Source organism: Anolis sagrei, chromosome X (genome assembly GCF_037176765.1).
Source record: "Anolis sagrei isolate rAnoSag1 chromosome X, rAnoSag1.mat, whole genome shotgun sequence".
NCBI classification, from domain to species: Eukaryota; Metazoa; Chordata; class Lepidosauria; order Squamata; family Dactyloidae; genus Anolis; species Anolis sagrei.
The window spans coordinates 81,073,768-81,097,081 of NC_090034.1; the positions used below are offsets into that span (position 1 = coordinate 81,073,768).

The window sequence follows — 23,314 nt, forward strand, 5'->3', positions numbered from 1 at the left end:
CCAGCTCCCCATATGGGGACATGAGAGAAGCCTCCCACAAGGATGGTAAAACATCAAAACATCCAGGCATCCCCTGGGCAGCATACGTGCAAACGGCCAATTCTCTCACACCAGAAACGACTTGCAGTTTCTCAACTTGGCAAACGACTTGCCTGTATATTGCAACACACACATTTTTAAAATTAAAATCAGAGTGGTGATAATGGAGAGGTGTAAAGAAAGCCCGCTTATAGAGAAGAGGGCCCAATTGTAATCTATACAAACTCTTTGCTGTCTCTGTGCTTCCAACATCTATGAAACAGTTGAGGCCTTTATCATTGGCATTTAGTATTGGTCAGCTTCTATTTTTATGGACCAGAATGAATGCTTCCTCTTTTGGTGGTGTCTTTTCAACTAGGAAGTGAAAGGGGAGGTCTGTTCAAGGTTTTCTATACCTTGTTAATGTCAATAATGACTGAATTATGTTTCTCCTTCGAAACATACTGTGGTTTTTTTGTGTTTTATTTCCAAACAGAGGAAGTTTGCATAATTCTTCCCTTTAGCAGGCAACTACGCTTCCTCATTCTTAAGGGAAAAACAAGTCTTGTGGGGTCAACATGGATTTCTTCACCAAACCGTGACTTAGTGGTTGGAAAGTCCCAGAGATAAAGCAGCAGCATAGCTCAGATATGTTAATGCTTCATAGAATTAGTCATGCTGAATTTGTTGCTGGGTTGCGGATCAAGATTGAAATTTGTGTGGTCTTACTGTCGCTCTATCCCTACCGGCAAGAATTGCGAATGAAACTGGAAATAAATGGGATTTTGCTTTGCTTTGCGTTTTTTTTTTTTCTGGTTCTGCGCTTTTCTGTTTACTGTTACCCTTTTAATGGTTTTATATACTTTGCCCTAAAGCAGTGGTTCTTAACCTGTGGGTCCCCAGATGTTTTGACCTTCAACTCCCAGAAATCCTAACAGCTGGTAAACTAGCTGGGATTTCTGGAAGTTGCAGTGGGTCTCAACCTGTGGTTCTCAACCCACAAGTTGAGAACCACTGCCCTAAAGATTACCACTGGTGATGAGAAATGAGTACAGAGAATTTTAAAGATAATATAGAGCCTATGTTCCTTAGTTCAGTTCATATCCCTTCTATAGCTTCTATTTCCCCAACTCAATCCCATATCCTTATTGATCACTGGATGAAGACCTTGAAACAATGTTTAGGTCTCAAGAAACGCCTGCATAAAACCATTGCATCACCATCACTTGTGGAACTCCTTGTGATGTCGAAGCTGAGCTTTATCTCCATTGCTAATCCTTTTCAACATGCAGGTGCCAAATATAACAGAGGCTTTAGGCCTCACCCTGAATGATTCCTGGTTTAATTATTAGGGGCTAAAAATAAACTTGAGAATGTGGATACCTGTGCTCTTTTTTCCTCATTTAGACTGGGCTTCTCTGACTTTCATGGCCAAATGGGGAAGATCCATGGAGCCAACTTGGGGTTTTGACCTGATGCAGTAGCTGAAGTTGCCACAATACCCACAACAAACCAAACCACCCACTGATATAAGAGATAAGAGATAAATATACATATATATGTACATATCTATATAAATAAAAATGTAATGTATGTTTGTGGGATTAACAGAACTCAAAAACCACTGCACGAATTGACACCAAATTTGGACACAATACACCTAACAACCCAATGTATGTCCTTCACTCCAAAAATTGATTTTGTCATTTAGAAGTTGTAGTTGCTGGAATTTATAGTTCACCTACAATCAAAGAGCATTCTGAACCACACCAACAATGGGATTGAACCAAACTTGGCACAGAGTTATCCCATTACCAACAGAAAATACTGGAAGGGTTTGGTGGGCAGTGTCCTTTGGTTTTGGAGTTGTAGTTCACCTACATCCAGAGATCACTGTGGACTCAAACAATTATGGATTTGGACCAAACTCTACATGAATACTCAATATGCCCAAATGTGAACACTGGTAGAGCTTGGGGAAAATAGAATCTTGACATTCGGGAGTTGTAGTTGCTGGGATTGATAGTTCACCTACAATCACAGAGCATTCTGAATCCCACCAACGATAGAATTGGGCCAAACCTCCCACACAGAACCCCCATGTGGGCCACAGCAATGGCAGGGGATGGCTAATAATAATAATAATATATACCTGGGATTGTGTGAGTGTCAGCGGGGCACTGCCCCTGCCTTCATCTTTTCTCCCCCCTCATACCTTTTCCATTTTCCTTTTTCCTTTCCTTTCTTCCTGCTCTCTCCTCCATTTCTGTCTCCCTCCCTCCCTTTCTTCTCCTTTCCCTCCTCCTTTCCCTCCATTTCCTTCCTTCGCCAGCTCTGAGAGGGCCTACATCTATGGCTCCTTCCTTCCCCTTAGACACAGGTCACTTTTCCTTCCGACTGACATCACAGAGGGCCACTTTACCTAGCAACAGCCAATCCAGTGACATCACAGAGGGCCACTTCAGATAAACACAGGCAAGCATATATACATGTAATATACATATATAGATGGGTCTCCAGACCTGGTTGGGTTTTTTTGGCGTCGAGGACAACAGCTGTAATATGTACACTGTTGCATCCAGCTGTGCTTGAAAAATACGCAGTTTCCGCCTCTTTCAGCGCCTGGCAGCATAGATCAAGCAGATTCCACCCCACACTGCTGCTGGCTCTATTCAGAGCATTTGATTGTTCTGTTTCAAGGGCATTCAAGCAAAGAGAAGGGCCTTTTGCAACCTGGAGTAATAACAAACCTGCCTTCCGTCCGCAGTGCTGTTTTCTGGTTTGTGCGGGTCAGAGCCATAGCCAACTTTACAATAAGCAGAACTGAATTCTCACTCTTATCTCTACTCCCCACCCCATTCTCAAATTTGCAAGGAGGTTTGTTCGTGTGTGTGTACATATTTCCCTCCCACCTACAGCTTGAAATAGTTTTCTCTGTTTTAACCTCGATTTCTCCTCCTAACAAGTGCCAAAGGAGACACAGATAAAACTCATTACCAGTGTTTCTCTAAACATAACCAAGATCCTGCCTTGTCCGTGTGTAAAGTTACATTTCTACAATTACAAGGTTTCATGCTGTACTGCAGTCTGTTGAATACCAACATTGCGTGGCCAATAGTATGTTTATTGCTTATACAACCCTGAGCGAGCAATGTCTATTGCAGTGTCCCAAAAAGTACAACCAAGTGTGGAAGAGAACTTAAATGTGACTAACACAAGTAGGATTTCAACATGTGCTTTGAGTCAATACGGATGAGGTGTGGATTACAGGTGCTCAGATTTAGCAGCTGGTACAGAAAATAATCTCCAAATGATAACTTTTTCCTGCTTGCACCCTTGCTTTCTCTCCTTCTTCCCCCAGTTCCATGCCTGTATAAGAGCAAGAAGCATGGGTCTATTCCGCCTCCCCCCAAAACTCCAGCATGCTTGTGATACTTGGTTTCCTGTCAATGAATGTTTTAATAATAATAGATGGAGACTCTTCAACCCTCAGCTTCGCTTGGCAGAGTCAGAGGCAACCCAAGATGGCTGCCCTGATGTCCAGAAGTGGATCTGTAACTTTTGTCTGCTTGTGTTTCTGCAGGACCAAGGTGGGCTTCATGGAACATCGGGGTGTTCATCTGCATCCGCTGTGCCGGAATCCACAGGAACCTGGGCGTCCACATATCCCGAGTAAAATCTGTCAATTTGGACCAATGGACGCAAGAGCAAATACAGGTGAGTCACAGTGTGTCTGATTTCATGTCCTTTATATCAGGGCTTCTTAAGCTGTGGGTCCTGGCCCCAAATAGGGTACCTTAGCTCAACATTAGGGTACAAAATGTTTTCTGAACCTCACTTACACATTGACACGAATCTGTTGTGCAGTATTTACAGTGAACTCTGCAGCAGATGCTTGAGCTATACTTTATAAAAAGGGAAACCAGCCTGTTTAGCAAGCCTTGCTAATGCTGATTAGTTATCAATAAATGCTTGATGTATTGTTGAAGGCTTTCATGGCCGGAATCACTGGGTTGTTGTAGGTTTTTTCGGGCTATATGGCCATGTTCTAGAGGCATTTTCTCCTGACGTTTCGCCTGCATCTATGGCAAGCATCCTCAGAGGTAGTGAGGTCTGTTGGAACTAGGAAAATGGGTTTATATATCTGTGGAATGACCAGGGACAAAGAACTCTTGTCTGCTGGAGCTAGGTGTGAATGTGTCAACTGACCACCTTGATTAGCATTTGATGGCCTGGCGGTGCCTGGGACAATCTTTCGTTGAGAGGTTTTAAAATGTTCTTGCCATACATCAAGGGAACCACTGACCACATAGGGAAGCTGATGAGGAAACACAGCATACAAACAAATGCTACATTCAGCAAAGGACAAGAGGAATCCTCTCACTTCTGCAGGAGTCTACCGTATACCATGCAGCTGTGGACAAGTCTACATAGGGACCACCAAACACAGCAGCGCCCAAACACGAATCAAGGAACATGAAAGGCACTGCAGACTACTTCAATCAGAGAAGTCAGCCAAAGCAGAGCACCTGATGAACCAACCTGGACACAGCATATTATTTGAGAACACAGAAATGCTGGACCACTCTCACAACCACCATGTCAGACTACACAGAGAAGCTATTGAAATCCACAAGTATGTGGACAATTTCAACAGAAAGGAGGAAACCATGAAAATGAACAAAATCTGGCTACCAGTATTAAAAAACTCTAAAATTAAAACAGCAAAACAACAGAGAGGGAACAATCTGGGACATCTAATCACCTCTCAACAAAAGGATTTCTGGGGAGCCACAGGTTGAGAACCACTGGCATATAAAATAGGTATTCTAATAACAAATAAGCATTGTAGGGCTTGCCAATTAGCCTGATTTTCCTTTTAATGGAGTACAGCTGGAACATCTTCTGCAGAGTCCGCTGTAAACGCTGCACCAGGTTAATATCAATGTCTAAAACAGCCACTAGGTGGCATTCAGAAAGCCTATATTTTTCGTGACCCCAACATTGAGCCGAGGGGACCCCATTTGGAATTGGCACACAGAGTTCTAGTGCATTTCTGTTATATGCTTCTACTGGAAGTTCAGTGAGTGCTCTGTGATCTGCCTTTTCACATTTCTATGATGTTCAAAAACACCCCCCATAGAGCTGGAACTTGCAGCTCTTGAGAAAGCATATATTTCCCATTCTGGCAGTTGTAAACAAAGTGATTTTTTTGCTGATGTGCAAGAAACCAAGGACATGACATTAACTGCTGAGTTACCCTTGGAAGCATCTTTACGCAACCACTTTGGGGTAATGCAAATGTCTTTCCTTGTTCTCTCTCACCTCAGCATGAAGTGGACCCTCCTGGATCTTTGTGTTTGACGCTCCAAAACACACACAATATACCCTCAGGGATGTAGTGCAGGGTCTACAATGTCAGAACAAGAGCATTGCCTCATGAGAATCCTGCCCTCTGGAATTATATTTTCCTTCAGTCTCCAAATGCCTAGCTTTGTATAGAGCAGCGTTTCTCAACCTGGGGGTCTGGACCCCTGAGGAGGTCATGAGGGGGTGTCAGAGGGGGGCCGCCAAAGACAATCAGAAAACACAGTATTTTCTGTTGATCATGGGAGTTCTGTGTAGGAAGTTTGGCCCAATTGTCTTGTTGGTTGGATTCAGAATGCTCTTTAATTGTAGGTGAACTATAAATCCCAGCAACTACAACTCCCAATTATTAAAGTGTGTTTCCCCCAATCTCCACCAGTGTTCACATTTGGGCATATTGAGCATTTGTGCCAAGTTAGGTCCATATCCATCATTGTTTGAGTCCACATTGCTCTCTGGATGTAGGTGAACTACAACTCCAAAACTCCAAAAGTCAATGCCCACCAAAGCCTTCCGGTATTTTCTGTTGGTCATGGGAGTTTTCTCTGCCAAGTTTGGTTCAGTTCCAGTCGTTGGTGGAGTTCAGAATGTTGATTGTAGATGAACTATAAATCCCAGCAAGTACAACTCCCAAAAGACAAAATCAATATCCCACCACTATTCTAATGTGGACATATTGGGTATTTGTGCCAATTTGATCCAGTGAATGAAAATACATCCTTCATATCAGATATTTACATTATGATTCATAACAGTAGTAAAATTACAGTTATGAAGAGGCAACGAAAATAATTTTATGATTGGGGGTCACCACAACATGAGGAACTGTATTAAGGGGCCGTGACATTAGGTATAGAGTATGAGACATTGAAAACCGTTATCCTCTAGAACACATCAGTTTGTTACATCGGCATTATTTTGGTTCCTTTGCGCCTTTTTCCTTAGATGTAGAAACTCTATTTCTGAATGTTCAGCTCAAGTGTTCATATTGGTTCTTTTTAATATGCAACCTTTCTCCTGATAATGGGGCTCCAGACAGTTAACAACAGATTTAAGGCGATATGAATTTTTAAAAGAATGCAAAAGCCAGAATAAAAGTATATACAGTTTTTTAAAAAACAGCTGAAGAGTGTCTTTCTTCCCTTCTAGTGCATGCAGGAGATGGGGAACGGCAAAGCCAACCGCCTCTATGAAGCCTACCTTCCAGAGAACTTCAGGCGACCTCAGACAGACCAGCATCCTTCTCCTGCCTCTCTTCGCCCAAAGAAGAGGGAGGCCTTTCTTGTTGAGATGGGGGCAGTGGCTGGGGGTTGAGGCAGGATCCTGGGATGGGAACCAGCAGCAAATTTGTGTGCGACATTTCTGTCCCCCAAAAGAGCATTGACAGATAAACATAAGTTGCTAAAGTCTCACTTTGAGCATCTTCTGAACATTACACAGTATAGTGAGTGACCTGTGACCGATTGAATTACCTCCTAGAGTAGTTTACTGTGTTTATGACCAGAAAAACAGGTATTCCAAGCCATTTGGATGGGTTAGTGAGAAAAGAGAACATTTGCAGCCACAGGGACTACACCCCCCCCCCCCCCAACAAATGCTACATGCACGTTCTCAAGACCATCCCAGCAGAGCATTTTGAATTTGGGTTTACCATATGTCTTCCACTGAGAATCTTGTTGAGTGAGTGGGCTTATTAACAAAAGACCCTCCCCATGAATGTATAGCAGAGCAATTTATTAGCATCAGCATGACCCAGCACCAGTAGCCCAAAGTGATAAAAAGAACAAAAACACACAGACTAATGTTATCTCTTCCATAGGAGGCTATTCTTTGTAGTAAAATAATATAGTTGCACTATTTATAATAACAGGGTTTCCACAACACAAATGAAGTCCTTTATACTTCCTTCTTTGCTTCCACGCTGGGCTTCTTTATAGAATCATAGAGTTGGAAGAGACCTTATGGGCCATCCAGTCCAACCTCCTGCCAAGAAGCAGGAAAATTGCATTCAAAGCACCCCCGACAGATGGCCATCCAGCCTCTGTTTTAAAACTTCCAAAGAAGGAGCCTCCACCACACTCCAGGGCAGAGAGTTGCACTGCTGAACGGCTCTCACAGTCAGGAAGTTCTTCCTAATGTTTAGATGGAATCTTCTTTCTTTCTCATGCAGATAAACAGCTTCGCTCTCACATAGCCTCCTCTCACACTGAAATTATACAGGAGCTTCACATAGTAGCTTTACACATGAGGCCTTTAACCTGGGGCTACTTTCACCAAAGCTTCTCACACACAGAGGTTTACCTCACTCTTCTCGGGATGACACTAGCTTTGGCTTTAACAGGATTTGGCCTACTACAGTGGTTCTCAACCTGGGGTCCCCAGATGTTTTTGGCCTTCAACTCCCAGAAACCCTAACAGCTGGTAAACTGGCTGGGATTTCTGGGAGTTGTAGGCCAAAAACATCTGGGGACCCCAGGTTGAGAACCACTGGCCTACTAACTCTTTCAGTGCTTGACTCACATTTTTATAATTAAAAATATCTAGTTAATTTTTAATATTTCTGACAAAACTTTGCAGGGCATGGTACATCTTACACCTTCCTTTTGGAATCAAAATTGAATGGGATCCTGCTCCCCAGAAAGCTGTAAATAGCAAGTTGTAAATCTGAGAAGTTGAGGTTGATTGGCCTCCAGGATGGGAATCATGTGGAACTTCAGATGTTGCCGAATATCTAGTCAACATAGTTATTGAACAATGCTAGGAAGTTGTGCAACAACAACATTTGACATTCTTTCCTATAGACTAAAATTTAGTATTACTTGACAATGTTGCACACAATCCATCTGCCTATAGTTTGTTCCTCCTTAACCGGCATCTTTCCAGAGCAGTAGAAGGCTTTATCAGAGACAAATATGAAAAGAAGAAGTACTTGGACAGAAGCGTCGACATCAGTGCATTGCGGGTATGTATTTAATGCATTCGGCTGACCATTTGCTGCTTGATGGCTATGTGGCCCCCAGCTAGCCTAGTCCTTCGTCTTCCAACTGGCAGTAACTATATTGCATAGCTTTCCCCCATCATGATACCTTCCAAGGGCATGGCCACAACTCCCATTGGTCATGATATCAAGTTGAGGATGATGGAGCTTATATGTTGAAGGGACTAGATTAAGGAAATCTACCTTCAACCGACAGACAGCGCTACCAAGGATGCCTGATATTTTCATTGTGTTATTTGAATTCTTTTTAATATTGACTGTGACAATTGTCGACATATTTTAGCTACGTCATCTGTGTTTTCATTTGTAAGCAACCTTAAGTCCTGGTTTGGGGAGAAAGGTGGGATCAAGTGAGCGACAAGATAAAGAAGATGATGGTAGTGACCAGCTTTCATCATAAATATTAGCAAAACCGCCACAACCAGCCTAGAATAGGGTCACTATAAGTAGTAGTTGACTTGAAGATACATTGACAACATTGTCGTGTATAGGAGTTGTTATGTTCTCAGTTGTCTGGCCAGATAGAGCATCCAAAAAATATGCTGTTATTCTCCAATTATGTGTTAAAATGGCATGAGAAATGGGAATCTGTTGCTGCTGGTGGTTGCCTTATAATTACAAGCTAGCCAGGTATAGACCCAAGAATGAATGATAATGGACATTTCCCACTGGTTCGCAGAGGAAAACGTTAAGTTGAACTAGTTTCCCTGCCTTCTCACCACTTAGTATGATTGTCTGCACAGAGAGAAAAGGATGATAAATGGAAGAAGGAGGGACCTCCTGAAAAAAAGCTGGAGCCGATTATCTTCGAGAAAGTGAAAATGGTAAGATGAGATTCATTTCTAAATAGTAATAGGCTTAATTTTATGTTAATGTTGATACTCTTTACGTTGTATATTGTATTGCAAAACTGTTCACTATTTTGAGTGTCCTTTAGAAAAAAATGATTGATAATAATAATAATAATAATAATAATAATATCCTTCCTATAGCTTATGGTATTTTTAAAACTTTGGAAATGCATTTTTTTGTGTGTGTCAGGAGTGACTTGAGAGAATAGTGAGAGAATTGGCCATCTGCAAGGATGTTGCCCAGGGGACGCCTGGATGTTTTTGATGTTTTATCATCCTTGTAGGAGGCTTCTCTCATGTCCCCGCATGGGGAACTGGAGCTGACAGAGGGAGCTCATCTGCACCTTAAATGCAGGGGAAGAGTGGAGTGATAGTTTTACCTGGGATGCAAGGCTTGAGAGCCTTGATGTCTTTCTGTGTACTGGAGTATGTTGTGATCCACAATCCACATCCAGTCTTGTCTTTGTAGACAGATTGACATAGAACATTCTTCTGAAAGCTACGAAGCTGATAACACAGCTCTTTCTGTAAATACACTAAGACCCCCACAGTGGATACCTTCCAGGCTGGACCACAGCTACCTAAAACCACAGATATGACCAAATGCCAATTAATTACTCAACTTCGCATCCCAACTTGACATAGAGATGCACTGCACAACCTAGAGGTGCATTTTGTTTAGGAAGTTGTCAGGTTCTACAGCACAACTATGGTAAATTCTGGAGGAGTCGCACCGTCAAATCATCCTGGGAGACAAGCAATTTCATAGAATCATAGAATCAAAGAGTTGGAAGAGACCTCATGGGCCATCCAGTCCAACCCCCTGCCAAGAAGCAGGAATATTGCATTCAAATCACCCCTGACAGATAGCAGTCCAGCCTCTGTTTAAAAGCTTCCAAAGAAGGAGCCTCCACCACACTCTGGGGCAGAGAGTTCCACTGCTGAACAGCTCTCACAGTCAGGAAGTTCTTCCTCATGTTCAGATGGAATCTCCTTTCTTGTAGTTTGAAGCCATTGTTCCGTGTCCTAGTCTCCAGGGAAGCAGAAAACAAGCTTGCTCCCTCCCTGTGACTTCCTCTCACATATTTATACATGGCTATCATATCTCCTTTCAGCCTTCTCTTCTTCAGGCTAAACATGCCCAGCTCCTTAAGCCGCTCCTCATAGGGCGTGTTCTCCAGACCCTTGATCATTTTAGTCGCCCTCTGGGCACATTCCAGCTTGTCAATTTCCTAGAGAGACAATTCTTCCCAGGAAGGCGAAAACCATGCATTATTGCATGTCTGGGTGTGGGCAACCATGGTAGACAGAGCCCAATTTTTGTCCCTGTGGGCTGAAAATCAGCCAAAAACTCAATCTGGAAGTGACCAGAGGTTACTTTTATTTCCAAGATTTTATGGGAGTTTTAGGATTGGGAAGAGGGGGGAGGTGGTGCAGGTAGATCACCACCCTAAGACTGGCCTGGGGTGGGTTCTTCAGCTCATTTTTTCAAATTTGGGGTTTGGGAGAATTGCATTCACTTTGGACAAACCTGGAAGCTGTGTTTTAAAAGATAGCCTCAGGAGTCACTTTTTCAGTCTTTGCCTTAAAACAAGTGTAGCCTTTCCATTTTTGTGGCTTTCACTTCTTTCAGCCTCACAAGAAGGACGACTCCCAAACCAGGAAAAGTCCTTCCAGATCTTCCGAGCCCGTCATGGACCTACTCGGACTTGGTAAGTGTATAGTCTGCGCCGTGCATATATTTTGATGCCTTACTCTATACAGGATGGCAATTTCACATCAACAAGAGGTTTATTCTTGATTTCCTGAGGAGCAATACCAGAACGCTCTCCTGCTTCCCCTTTCAGCAGGAAGCAGCTGTTAAGAAATTGCATTTTATCATATAAGCAGATGCATATATCTTTGTGTGTGCACATACTGTGGTAAAAGAAAACGAGGAGGAGAAACCGGCCAACTTTTTCAAAGAGTGGGTCAACTTATTCAAGTGAGGAAAAATAATTCGCAGGCCCCGTTTGTGTGCAACGGACTCTGTTGCTGGGAGGAGCAATGTATGGGCTCCAGATCAGTGGCAGGACTTGGACTTTGCATGAAAAAGGTCCCAGCTCACATTCTCCAAGTAGATGATGCCTGCTGTCTGAAAACCCAGAGACAAATTGTTGTCTGATAAACACAGCAGCACCCATTCTAGTTTTTCTCCTATTTCAGGTATGCACAAACCAGGAAGCAATAATTTCAAACCCTGCAAGTATAGCTGGTCCCATAATCCCTCACCCATTACTGTGGGTGATATTTTGAGCAATGATGGCTGCTGGCTCCCAAACCAAGACTTTATTTATTTATTTATTTATTTATTTGGACCAGTGGTTCTCAACCTTCCTAATGTCGCGACCCCTTAATACAGTTCCTCATGTTGTGTTGACCCCCAACCATAACATTATTTCCATTGCTACTTCATAACTGTAATTTTGCTACTGTTATGTATCGTCATATGAATGGCTGATATGCAGGATGTATTTTCATTCACTGGACCAAATTTGGCACAAATACCCGATATGCCTAAATTTGAATACTGGTGGGGTTGGGGGGGGGGGGGAATTGATATTGTCATTTGGGAGTTGTAGTTGCTGGGTTTTATAGTTCACCCTAAATCAAAGAGCATTCTGAACTCCACCAATGATGGAATAGGACCAAACATGGCACACAGAACTCCCATTACCAAGAGAAAATACTGGAAGGCTTTGGTAGGCACTGACCTTGAGTTTTGGAGTTGTAGTCCACCTACATCCAGAGAGCACTGTGGACTCAAACAATGATGTATCTGGATCAAACTTGGCACAAATAATCAATATGCCCAACTGTGAACACTAGTAGAGTTTGGGGGAAATAAACCTTGACATTTTGGGAGTTGTAGTTGCTGGGATGTATAGTCAATCAAATTATCTTCTGAACCTTACCAACGATAGAATTGGGCCAGACTTCCCACACAGAACCCCCATGACCAACAGAAAATACTGTGCTTTCTGATGGTCTTTGGCAACCCCCTGACCCCAAGGTTGAGAACCACTGATTTAGACCATTTATGCCTCATCCTTCTCAACCTCCAAGGAGGGACTCAGGGCGGCTTCCAAACAGGCAACAATTCAATGCCAAACGTAATATAAAACATAGTAAAATGCAACCATATGCATTAAAATTGTTATAAAATATACATCAAAACAGTTCACCAGGTCAAAAATGGTCATCCAGATCAGTCCAGGTGTGGTCAAATAAAATATTGTCTTCAACAATAAAACAGTGTACTCTATGAACGCCCAATCCCATAGCCAGGATTTAAATTTCTTCCAGAAGGTCAGGAGGGATGGGGCAGATCTAACCTCATTTGGGAGGAAGTCACCACGAAGAAGGCCCTGTCTCTCATCCCCACCAAACATGACTGATGGCGGTGGGACCAAGAGCAGGGCCTCCCCAGATGATCTTAAAGTCCTTGATGGTTTGTAGTGGGAGATACGTTCGGACAGGTAAACTGGGCTGGAACAGTTTAGGGCTTTATAGGTTAAAACTAGTAAATCTGCACCAGATTTTATCCCAGACCTTTAAGGCACTGTCTAAGGTTCTGAACCAGTTTTGAGCTGAGCTTCAGCACTGTGAATTACTCTGTGCATTGTATCCACTGTGTGAAAGCATTCTGACATCTTCCTTGGCCAAACACAATCTAAGCATGGAATATTTGCTGAGATCCTGAGACATTTGGCGAGGCATCGAATTGCTGTTGCTCAGCGCCTCCTCTCCTTGCCCTTTGTCTTCATAACATCTCCTTTAAGGAAATATGTGGCATGCTATCACTGTGCTCTGTTCCCTTGCCTCCCATAATTGGCAGGTTTGGTGGGTGGGAGGCTGCGAAATGAAGTCAGGATGAAGTCATGCTTCTTAAACCCAATAATGAGGATTTTGGAGGCGGAGTGATTCACAAAACGACCGCGGTTCCCTCCCCCCTGATGAAAATCTGCTCTCCTTTCCAGCAAGAATAGTCTGGAAAGATATGGTGATGATGGGGATGATAATGATGATTCTCCTAATAATTCCCAAGTATTTCTGGGAGTAGAAGGGGGAACGGTTTGAGTTTCTGTTGCATTCCTGGGAGGGAAATAAAATGGCCCCTATCAAATTATATTTTCCGGCCCATTAATTGAGCCTCAGCTTGTTTGAAAACTGATAGATGAGATGTAAAGATTCTCTTTAATCTCCCAAGCTTTGGTCCTCCAACTGTCTTGCACTTCAACTCCCAGAGGCCGCAACTCCCTTGGGCAATGGTCAGGAATTCTGGGAGCTGAAGTCCCAAACACTTGAAAGAGTTTGTGAAACGTTGCTCTGAGGGATGATGGAAGCAGGCTTCGATCTCCACACTAGAGGTATTTTGCCCCCTGTGAAACATTCAATCAGAGTCGAGTGCATGAAAGTACTGTATATACTCGAGTATAAGCCTAGTTTTTCAGCCCCCTTTTTAGGCTGAAAAAAATCCCCTCGGCTTATACTCGAGTCAAGGTTATTTATTACTTTACTCTGCTATTAGTATTATTTTTATTACATTTATTATTTTACTCTATTATTATTATTATCACATTTAGATTATTTTACACTATTATTACTTTTATTACATTGATTATTTCACTCTATAATTGTTACATTTACATTATTTTACTGTATTATTATATTTATTGTATTTATTATTTTACTCTGTTATTGTTATTATTACATTTATTACTTTATTATTATTACTATTATTAAATTTCCATTATTTACTCTATTATTTTTTATTACATGTTATTACATTTATTATTTTATTCTATCATTATAGGTAATAGGTAAGCACATTTACATTGTAGGAGGTTAGAATAATGGTTGAATCAGAATTGGGCAGTCTTATCTTAAATTACAGTTTTGTGTAAATACTCAAAAACATTTAACCTACTGACGATTACCAGTAGCAGCTACATTTCTCACCCTCGGCTTATAGTCGGGTCAATACGTTTTTCCAGTTTTTTGTGGTAAAATTAGGTCCCTCGGACAGAGGCGGCCCTAGGTAATTTTCAACGGTAAGCAAACAGTATTTTGCCCCCCCCCCCAGCCAATCATTGATATATATTTTCTGTTTGTCGTGGGAGTTCTGTGTGCCATATTTGGTTCAATTCCATCATTGGTGGAGTTCAGAATGCTCTTTGATTGTAGGTGAACTATATATCCCAGTAACTACACTTGCCGCATTTGCTCCCTTGCCTGGCCCGCTTTGGGTCTGGAGGTGTGCCTGAAGACCCCGGCGTGTGAACCAAAAGTCACCTTTTCTCCTGACTTTCTCCTCAGCCATTGGGACCAAGAGAGAGAGAGACAGAGGTGGAGATGCCCACCTTTCCTGAAGGTAGGCGCAAAAACAAAGGAGGAAGCGGAGGTGGGAGATACCTCCAACTGGAGGGGCTCTCTCTCTCTCTCTCGCTCTCGGTCCCAATGGCTGAAGAGAAAGTCAGGAGAAGAGGCGACTTTTGGTGCGCACGCCGGGGTCTTCAGACACGCCTCCGGACCCGAAGTGGGCCAGGCACGGCGGCTCCACCCCTTGGCCCACCCGCGGATTGGGGAGAGGAGAGGAGGCGAGTGGAGCGCCGGGGGATCGGGAAAGGGAGCCGGTCATGGGGAAGGGATCGAACGCGGAGAACGATTGAGCGCCGGCTCTGCTCGTGCACCCGGTGGCTGGGTGGAACAGGAACGAGAGGGGCTAGGCGGGGCTCAAGGGCCCGGCCCCTTTGGGAAGAGGATCACCCGGCAGCGAGGCAAGAAAGCTGAGGCTCCCCCCGGACCGCTAGGGCTGTTGTGAGCTGAGGGGCGCTCCTCAAGTGGCTGTCGAGGGGCATTTACAGAGGCGCCTCTGCGCCCCTGGCAAAAAAAAAGTGTTCTGCGACCGCTTACTTTGCGTAATGGACGAGCCGCCCCTGCCCTCGGCTTATATTTAGGTCGGCTTATATTCGAGTATATACGGTAACTGTTTTAGATTAGAGATCCCAGAATCTCCCAGTAGCCATGTTATTTGAGGAATTATATAGTCAAAATGACGTTCCTTGGTGTGAGTCACTGCTTAATGAAAACAATAGGCTAAGACTGGGAATTGGTCAACGTTCCAGATGATGTTGCACTCAATCCCCAGCAGCCTGAGACTGCATAGCCAGTGTTGAGGAGTGCTGGGAGTTGCAGTCCAACCATATCTGGAGAAGGATACAAAAGGGTTGGAAAGGTGTTCCTACATATTGGCTGGCATGCTGCTCTTGCTTTAAACATGTGTATATTCTCTTTTGAAAGTGAGTCGATTTTTTATGTGACACAGAAACCTGTATTCCGTTGCAAGAGCAGGAGTAAGACATGTGGCTCTGTTGTGCGTTGTGATATGCAGGTGCCATTTATGTGTTGTGCATTAGCCACTTTATATTATTATTATATTTAAAACTTTTATGTCCTGATCTTCTCACCTCCGTAGAGGGACTCAGACTGGCTTACAGCAAGGATTCAATGCTACTAATACAAGTTAAAACATATACAACAATACAAGATTAAAATAGATATAGATAAAATACATATATACCAAATCGTCAAGGTAAAATCATGTTCAACTCAGTCCGCATATGTGATCACTCACTTTGGTCTGTAATCAGTCTCAACCATTATTCTGGGAATGCTTCGTTCCACAACCAGGATTTCACTAGCCTCCTGAAGGACAAGAGGGAGAGGGCAGATCTAATCTCATTCGGGGGAGAGAGTTCCACAGCCGAGGGGCCACCACAGAGAAGGCCCTGTCTCTCATCCCCACCAAACGCGCTTGCGAAGGTGGTGGGACTGAGAGCAGGGCCTCTCCGGAAGATCTTATTGTCCTTGATGGTTCATAGGGGAGAATACGTTCAGACAGGTAAACTGGGCCTTAACCGTATAGGGATTTATAGGTTAAAATCAGCACTTTGAATTGTGCTCAGAAGCTAATTGGCAGCATATTGGGTTATACATTCATCAGATGCACAGTATCAGGGTAGCCTCCAGCTTGAAAGTTTCCTACATAGTGAGTTGCTCTGTTCTGACAGTTGACATTGGGAGCCAAGCGCCATGAGGGTGCTTTAAATTCTTATCTTCTTTAAAGAACAGCCATGCAAAACTGGCAAGTCATGCTTGCAGTTCCCCTTATCGGGGCGGCTGTTGCTCATCTTGCCGCCTATTGAGCTTGTAGGAAGCAGCTGCAGATCTTGCTCTGTGAAATGCTGTCTCTTTGCAAGTCTCTCCCCCCCCCCCCCCCCCCCCGCATTGCACCCATTCCTTCTGTCACGTTTGTGAACACGTCCTTTGCGCTCGTAGGTAAGTGGCCCACAAAGTGGCTCCCCAGAGAAGGTCCGCCCTAGAGCAAATTTGTCGGATCGTCCGGATGCTGCTTTTTACAGCTTCTGCAGCAGCAATGCAGAGGCCGCAGGGTCCGCTGCAGTGCTGGGATGCAGCTCAAGGAGGGGGCAGGCAAAGGAGTGTTGCTGCAGAGTGAAGGGCAAAACCAAGCTGGGATGAAATGACAGAATCATAGAGTTAGAGGAGCCCCCAAGGACCATCTCAGTTCAGTTCCATTCTGCCAGGCAGGAAGGCACAACTAAGCCCTCCCAACAGATGCCCATCCAGCCTCTGTTTCAAAACCTCCAGAGAAAGAGACTCCTAGGCAGCATAGTCATAGAATCATAGTCCTTTGTTAGAAAGTTTAGATCAAGTATGGGCAAACCCAGGCCCAGGGGATGCCCATAGATCAGGATGCGGCCCCTTGGGCTCTTTTCTCAGGCCCTCCTATCTCTCACTATTCTATCCATCCTTCTTTCTCTCTTTTCTTCCTTTCTCCCTCCCTGCCTTACCTCCTTCTTTCTCCCTACCTTCTTCCTTGCTTTCCACTTCTTCATCCTTCCCTCCCTTTTTCCTCCCTCCCTCCTTCGCTCTCTCTCTCTTTCGGCTTCCTTCCTTATCCTTTGTCTTTCCTCCCCTCCCTTCATTCTTCCACCCTTCCTTCCTTCCATTCTTCTCTTCTACCCTTCCTTCTCTTTTTCTTTGCTCCTGGGGGATATTTAGCTAGGAGAAGAGACAGTAGAGAGGGAACATGAGAACCATGTTTCAAGATTTAAAAGGGCCTCCCATTGAGTAAAGGTAAAGGTTTCCCTTGACATTAGGTCTAGTTGTGTCCAACTCTGGGGGGTGGTGCTCATCTCCATTTCTAAGCCGAAGAGCCGGCATTGTCCGTAGACACCTCCAAGGTCATGTGGCGAGCATGACTGCATTGAGCGCCGTTACCTTCCTGCAGATGTGGTACCTATTGATCTACTCACATTTGCATGTTTTTGAACTGCTGGATTGGCAGAAGCTGAGGCTAACAGTGGGAGCTCGGCCCGCTCCCCAGATTCGAACCGTCAACCTTTCGGTCAGCAAGTTCAGAAGCTCAGCGGTTTAACCCACTGCGCCACCTGCACCCCATTGAGCTGGAAGGGGGAAAACTGAGCGAGTAATAGTTTCAAATGGCAGGGATCTGACTGAAAAGATTAGGAAGAACTTCCTGAGAGAAAGAGCCATTTGAGAGTGGTATAAGCTGCCTGGGAGTTTGATGGAGTCTCTTTCTCTGGAGGCTTTTTTGCAGAGGCTGTCTATCGGGAGTGCTTTGATTGTGCCTTCCTGCATTTTATTTGTATTATTTATTTCATATATTTATATCCTGCCCTTCTCCCCACAAGGGGGACTCAGCGCGGCCTCACATGAGCATCAGAGGATGCTAACAGAATAAATACCATTAAAAATTACAATTCACAATAAAATCATTTGAAAACATTGTACAATATCATCAGCAAAATTTAACAATAAATTAATAGATGCATGACAGGGGGTTGGATTGGATGGCCCTTGGGGGTCTCTTCCAGCTCTAGGATTCTATAACAGGAGTAGGCAATACGGGGTGTAATGGATACACATTTTCTCTCCTGTCCACCACCTCATCCTGACCAACACCAACCAATCCAAACATTTCCTGTCTTCACTTTCTGAAAGAGAAGAGGAAGGAGAGAAAAGGGCAGGGAGGGGACTTGGGGAGAACCTGCCCAACCTGGTCCGGCCCACCATGAGGTCCCCAAGTTAGAAAGTTTTCCTGGTTTCAATGATACCTCTTTTTCTGCAGTTTGGATCCACTGCTCCATTGTGTCCTAGTCTCTTGAGCAGCAGAAACCAATACTAGAAAACAAACTGGTGTATGGTTCAGGCCACTGGAATAGTGGACCAGTGCCCAATTTAAGGCAAAACAGTGAAATAAGGGGGGAGTTAGTTCTCTTTTCAGCATTTGCTTATTATTGAAGTTTCAGGTTGCCTTTTTCAGGGGGAAAAGAGTGGCTGGGAAGTGGAGGTCAGACAGGAATAAAGAACACTAAGTATATGCCTCCTTTTCTCCCAGGAAAGTGACCCACAAAGGAAGAATCAATGGAAGCTATTTCAAACACAATTAAAATAGTCCAACATGGCAGTCTATGATTTGTGGCCTCCTTTTGCTGCTTCTCCCCTCACTTTGTCTCTCTTTTGTTCTCAGATGCCCCTGTTTTGACTACTCTCCCCAATGGCAGATCTAGCAGCTGTTTAGAGAAAGACTTGGACTTGTTTGGCTCCATGCCCTCTGAAAGGAAGGTGAGGAAAGAGTGTGACATGCTGGGCTGTTCATATACACACATGCAAGACACTGATAGTGTATTGAAGGACAGTTGACTTTGGTTTTTAGTATGTCTTTCTATGTATGTAGTTTGTTTCTGAGTCTCCCAAATCTCTCACCCATTTGCAAGGATGAAAGAGGAGCAACTAAAAAAGTAAAACCGTTCTCCAGCCTTGATTTCTTTCCACCCCAAAGTTCTCATTCTTCTTGACTTCAAACTATGTCCAGCTTCTCCTTGGTGTGAGGACAGAAGAGACGTCTGCTCTTCAAATACAAAACCAGACATTTGCCCCCATTAAACACATCAAAATATGAAAAGGTTTTTCGTGCTATATGGCCATGTATTAGTAGCATTCTCTCCTGATGTTTCGCCTGCATCTATGGCAAGCATCCTCAGAGTTTGTGAGTTTTTGTGTGTGTTAGGATGTGGGCTTTTTCTTCTTCTGAGATTTGCCTATATGCATAAATCCCAAGATCACGACTTCCCTTTCCAAAGAACTGGTATATATCAGGGCCAGCTAGCACCTCCAAACAAAGGATCCCCCCAGGCAGGAAGCAGTAAGGCTTTGAAGCTGCAAGGCCATTCAATGCTAACACCTCCAAACAAAGGATCCCCCCAGGCAGGAAGCAGCCAGGTTTTGAAGCTGCAAGGCATTCAATGCTAACACCTCCAAACAAAGGATCCCCCAGACAGGAAGCAGCCAGGCTTTGAAGCTGCAAGGCCGTTCAATGCTAATCAATGCTAATCAAGCTGGCCAATTGCCACATTCACACCTTCCTCAAGCAGACAAGAGTTATTTCTCCCACCCTGGACATTCCACAGATAGAGAAACCCCACTTGACTAGTTTCCAACAGACCTCACAACCTCTGAAGATGCTTGCCATAGATGCAGGTGAAACGTCAGGAGAGAATGCTTCTAAAGCATGTCCTATAGCCCCAAAACCTACAACAACCCAGTGATTCCAGCCAGGAAATCCTTTGGCAATACCAGTTGTGTTGTTAAATACTGGAATCATTGGGTTGCTGTGAGTTTTATGGGCTGTATGGCCATGTTCCAGAAGAATTCTCTCCTGACATTTTGCCCACATTTATGGCAGGCATTCTCAGAGGTTGTGAGGTCTGTTGGAAACTAGGCAAGTGGGGTTTATATATCTGTGGAATGTCCAGGGTAGGAGAAAGAACTTTTTGTCTGTTTGAGGTACGTGTGAATGTTGCAATTGGCCACTTTGATTTGCATTTAATTGCTGTTTGGGGTAATCCTTTGTTGGGAGGTGTTAGCTGGCCCTGATATATACCAGTTCTTTGGAAAGGGATGATCTTGGGAATAATTTATATAGGCAAATCTCAGAAGGAAAAAAACACACATCCAAACACAAAATGTGGGTTGAACCCACAAGAACACAAACATACACTCCTTCCCTACAAGCCCAAAGTCTTGACAGCTTCCAGGAGTGAACTTTCTAAAATGTGCCCAGTCCAAAAGAAAACATACACAGTAACAGAATGTTGGTCTTTATGTCACAGATACATAGAGATGGAAACTGAATCCAGACAAGACAGAGATCCTCCTGGTTAGCCGCAAGGCCAAACAGAGTATATAGGGTTACAGTCTGTGTTGGATGGGGTTACACTCCCCCTGAGGACACAGGTTTGCAGCTTGGGAGTGATCCTGGACTCATCGCTGAGCCTGGAACCCCAGGTCTCGTCAGTGCCCAGGGGAGCTTTTGCACAATTAAAACTTGTGCCTTGGGAAGTCAGACTTGGCCACGGTAGTCCACGCTCTTGTTAAATCCTGAATAGACTACTGCAATGCGCTCTATGTGGGGCTGCCTTTGAAGACTGTTCAGAAACTTCAATTGGTCCAACGGGCAGCAGTCAAGTTGCTCACCAGAACAGCGTACACAACTCCCTTGTTGCGCCAGCTGCACTGGCTGCCAGTCTGCTACTGAGCACAATTCGATGTGCTGGCTTTAGCCTACAAAGGCCAGCTTACCTGTCCGAACATATCTCCCTCTTTGAACCATCTCAGAGATTAAGGGAGGTCCTGCTCTCAGTCCAGGCTTCTTCGCAAGCGCTACTGCTGGGGATGAGAGACAGGACCTTCTCAGTGGTGGCCACTCAGCTGTGGAATTCCCTCTCTAGTGACATTACATCAGCCCCCTCCCTCCTGACCTTTAGGGAAAAGTAAAAACTTGGCTTTGGGATCAGGCTTTTGGAGAATAGTGCAGTGCAATAATAGATTTGGAATATATGCAATGACCATGGAGCGGCTTTGGACTACGATTTCTGGATGGTGTGATTTTAATATTGAAAGTAATGCTGTTAAATGCTTAATATGTATTAATTTTATTTTAAGCGTAATGTTTTGAATGTGTTTTAAGGCATTGAAGCATTGCCTATATGTAAGCCGCCTTGTGTCACCTTTGAAGTAGAGAAAGGCGGGATTTAAATACAGTAAATAAATAAATAGTGTGTCTCGCCGTTGGAAAAAAGCTTCATTTCTCCCAGTGCGCAAGTCCTGGCTCCTTCCCAGCGTCCAGGGATTCATGCAACCTGTTCTCTTCTTTACAGGTGGTGGGCTCCATGCCCACGGCTGGAAGTGCTGGGTCCGTCCCTGAAAACCTCAACCTTTTCCCCGAACCTGGCAACAAGTCCGAGGAGGTGGGCAAGAAGCAGCTCTCCAAGGATTCAATCCTCTCCTTGTATGGCTCCCAGGCCCCACAGCTACCTGCACAAGGTACTCAGGGAAGACTGAAAGGGGAATAAGAAAATCCTAATGCTTTTCTTGATTGGTTCACTTGAATAGTTTGCGTCAATGTTTTCTTGTGCGTTGCATTGAGACAATGGCATGACTGGGTACGTTGTATATTCTCTTTGGATGGTAATTTATATTTGAGACGATTGTAGGATTGGTGGGAAATGAAATGGAAATATTTCCTCCTTCTTTTCCTATCCAAAGAGCAAGAACTTCGGCACTGAATCTCCTCCTTGTCCATGGCTTGAAATGGAGGGCCTTTTAGGTTATGATCAATTCAGTGTATGGTTTTACAGTATTATAAAAACAGCTTTTAAAAAAGTATTATTTCTTCATTTTTCCCCTGGTTGCTTGAGTTCCAGTTAAGTGAGAGTCAAGGGTATTTCGTTTGTAGTTTGTGTTGTTACTGAGAAGTTCAGAATAAAGCCAGAAAAGGGAGGAATTAAAACCGACAGCGAGATGAATAAATCAGTCCATTTGCTTATCTAATTGCAGGCAGTCTCCAACTTACAAACAAGGTTCTGTAGGTTTCTTCTTAAATTGAATTTGTTTGTAAGTCAGAACAGATACATTTTTAAAGTGAGTCTCCAGCCAAAACCATATATTTTGTAGCTTTGGATAGCATAGGGAAGAATGAACATCCCTGTGGGGCTGCCTTTGAAAACTGTTCGGAAACTTCAATTAGTCCAACGGGCAGCAGCCAGACTACTTACTGGAGCAAAATACAGGGAGCATACCATCCCCCTTTTATGTCAGCACCAGTTCCAAGCACAATTCAAAGTGCTGGTCTTGACCTATAAAGCCCTGTACGGTTCTGGCTCAGCTTACTTGTCTGAACGTATCTCCCCTTACGTCCCACCTCGAAATTTAGAATCTTCCGGGGAGGCCCTGCTCTTGATCCCACCTTCGTCGCAAATGTGCTTGGTGGGGATGAGGGACAGGGCCTTCTCGGCAGTGGCCCCCCGCCTGTGGAACTCACTTCCCAGCGCAATTAGGACAACTACTTTCCTCCTTTCCTTTAGAAAAAAGTTGAGGACGTGGCTAATGGGACCAGGCATTGGGATAATGTAAGTAAGCAAGATAATCCACTTTGGCAGGAAAAACGAAGTGCAAAGATACAAAATGGGGGATGCCTGGCTTGAGAGCAGTACGTGTGAAAAAGATCTTGGAGTCCTCGTGGACAACAAGTTAAACATGAGCCAACAATGTGATGTGGGGGCAAATAAAGCCAATGGGATTTTGGCCTGCATCAATAGGAGCATAGTGTCTAGATCTAGGGAAGTAATGCTACCCCTCTATTCTGCTTTGGTTAGACCACACCTGGAATATTGTGTCCAATTCTGGGCACCACAATTCAAGAGAGATATTGACAAGCTGGAATGTGTCCAGAGGACAGTGACTAAAATGATCAAGGGTCTGGAGAACAAGCCCTATGAGGAGCGGCTTAAGGAGCTGGGCATGTTTAGCCTGAAGAAGAGAAAGTTGAGAGGGGATATGATAGCCATGTATAAATATGTGAGAGGAAGCCACAGGGAGGAGGGAACAAGCTTGTTTTCTGCTTCCTTGGAGACTAGGACGCTGAACAATGGCT

At 44.0% G+C, this 23,314-nt stretch overlaps 1 protein-coding gene across 2 annotated transcripts in view; it reads left to right on the top strand.

Annotated features, from left to right (window-relative positions):
- Positions 1-23,314, top strand: part of SMAP2 (small ArfGAP2) — a 42,896-nt gene that overhangs the window by 13,582 nt on the left and 6,000 nt on the right. For both annotated transcript variants that reach the window (XM_060784175.2, XM_067460586.1), the window contains exons 2-8: positions 3,602-3,735; positions 6,535-6,620; positions 8,269-8,347; positions 9,127-9,207; positions 10,868-10,946; positions 18,851-18,945; positions 21,540-21,705. In XM_060784175.2, coding sequence (XP_060640158.1) covers positions 3,602-3,735; positions 6,535-6,620; positions 8,269-8,347; positions 9,127-9,207; positions 10,868-10,946; positions 18,851-18,945; positions 21,540-21,705 — 720 coding nt within the window. The remainder of the gene's footprint in view (positions 1-3,601; positions 3,736-6,534; positions 6,621-8,268; positions 8,348-9,126; positions 9,208-10,867; positions 10,947-18,850; positions 18,946-21,539; positions 21,706-23,314) is intronic.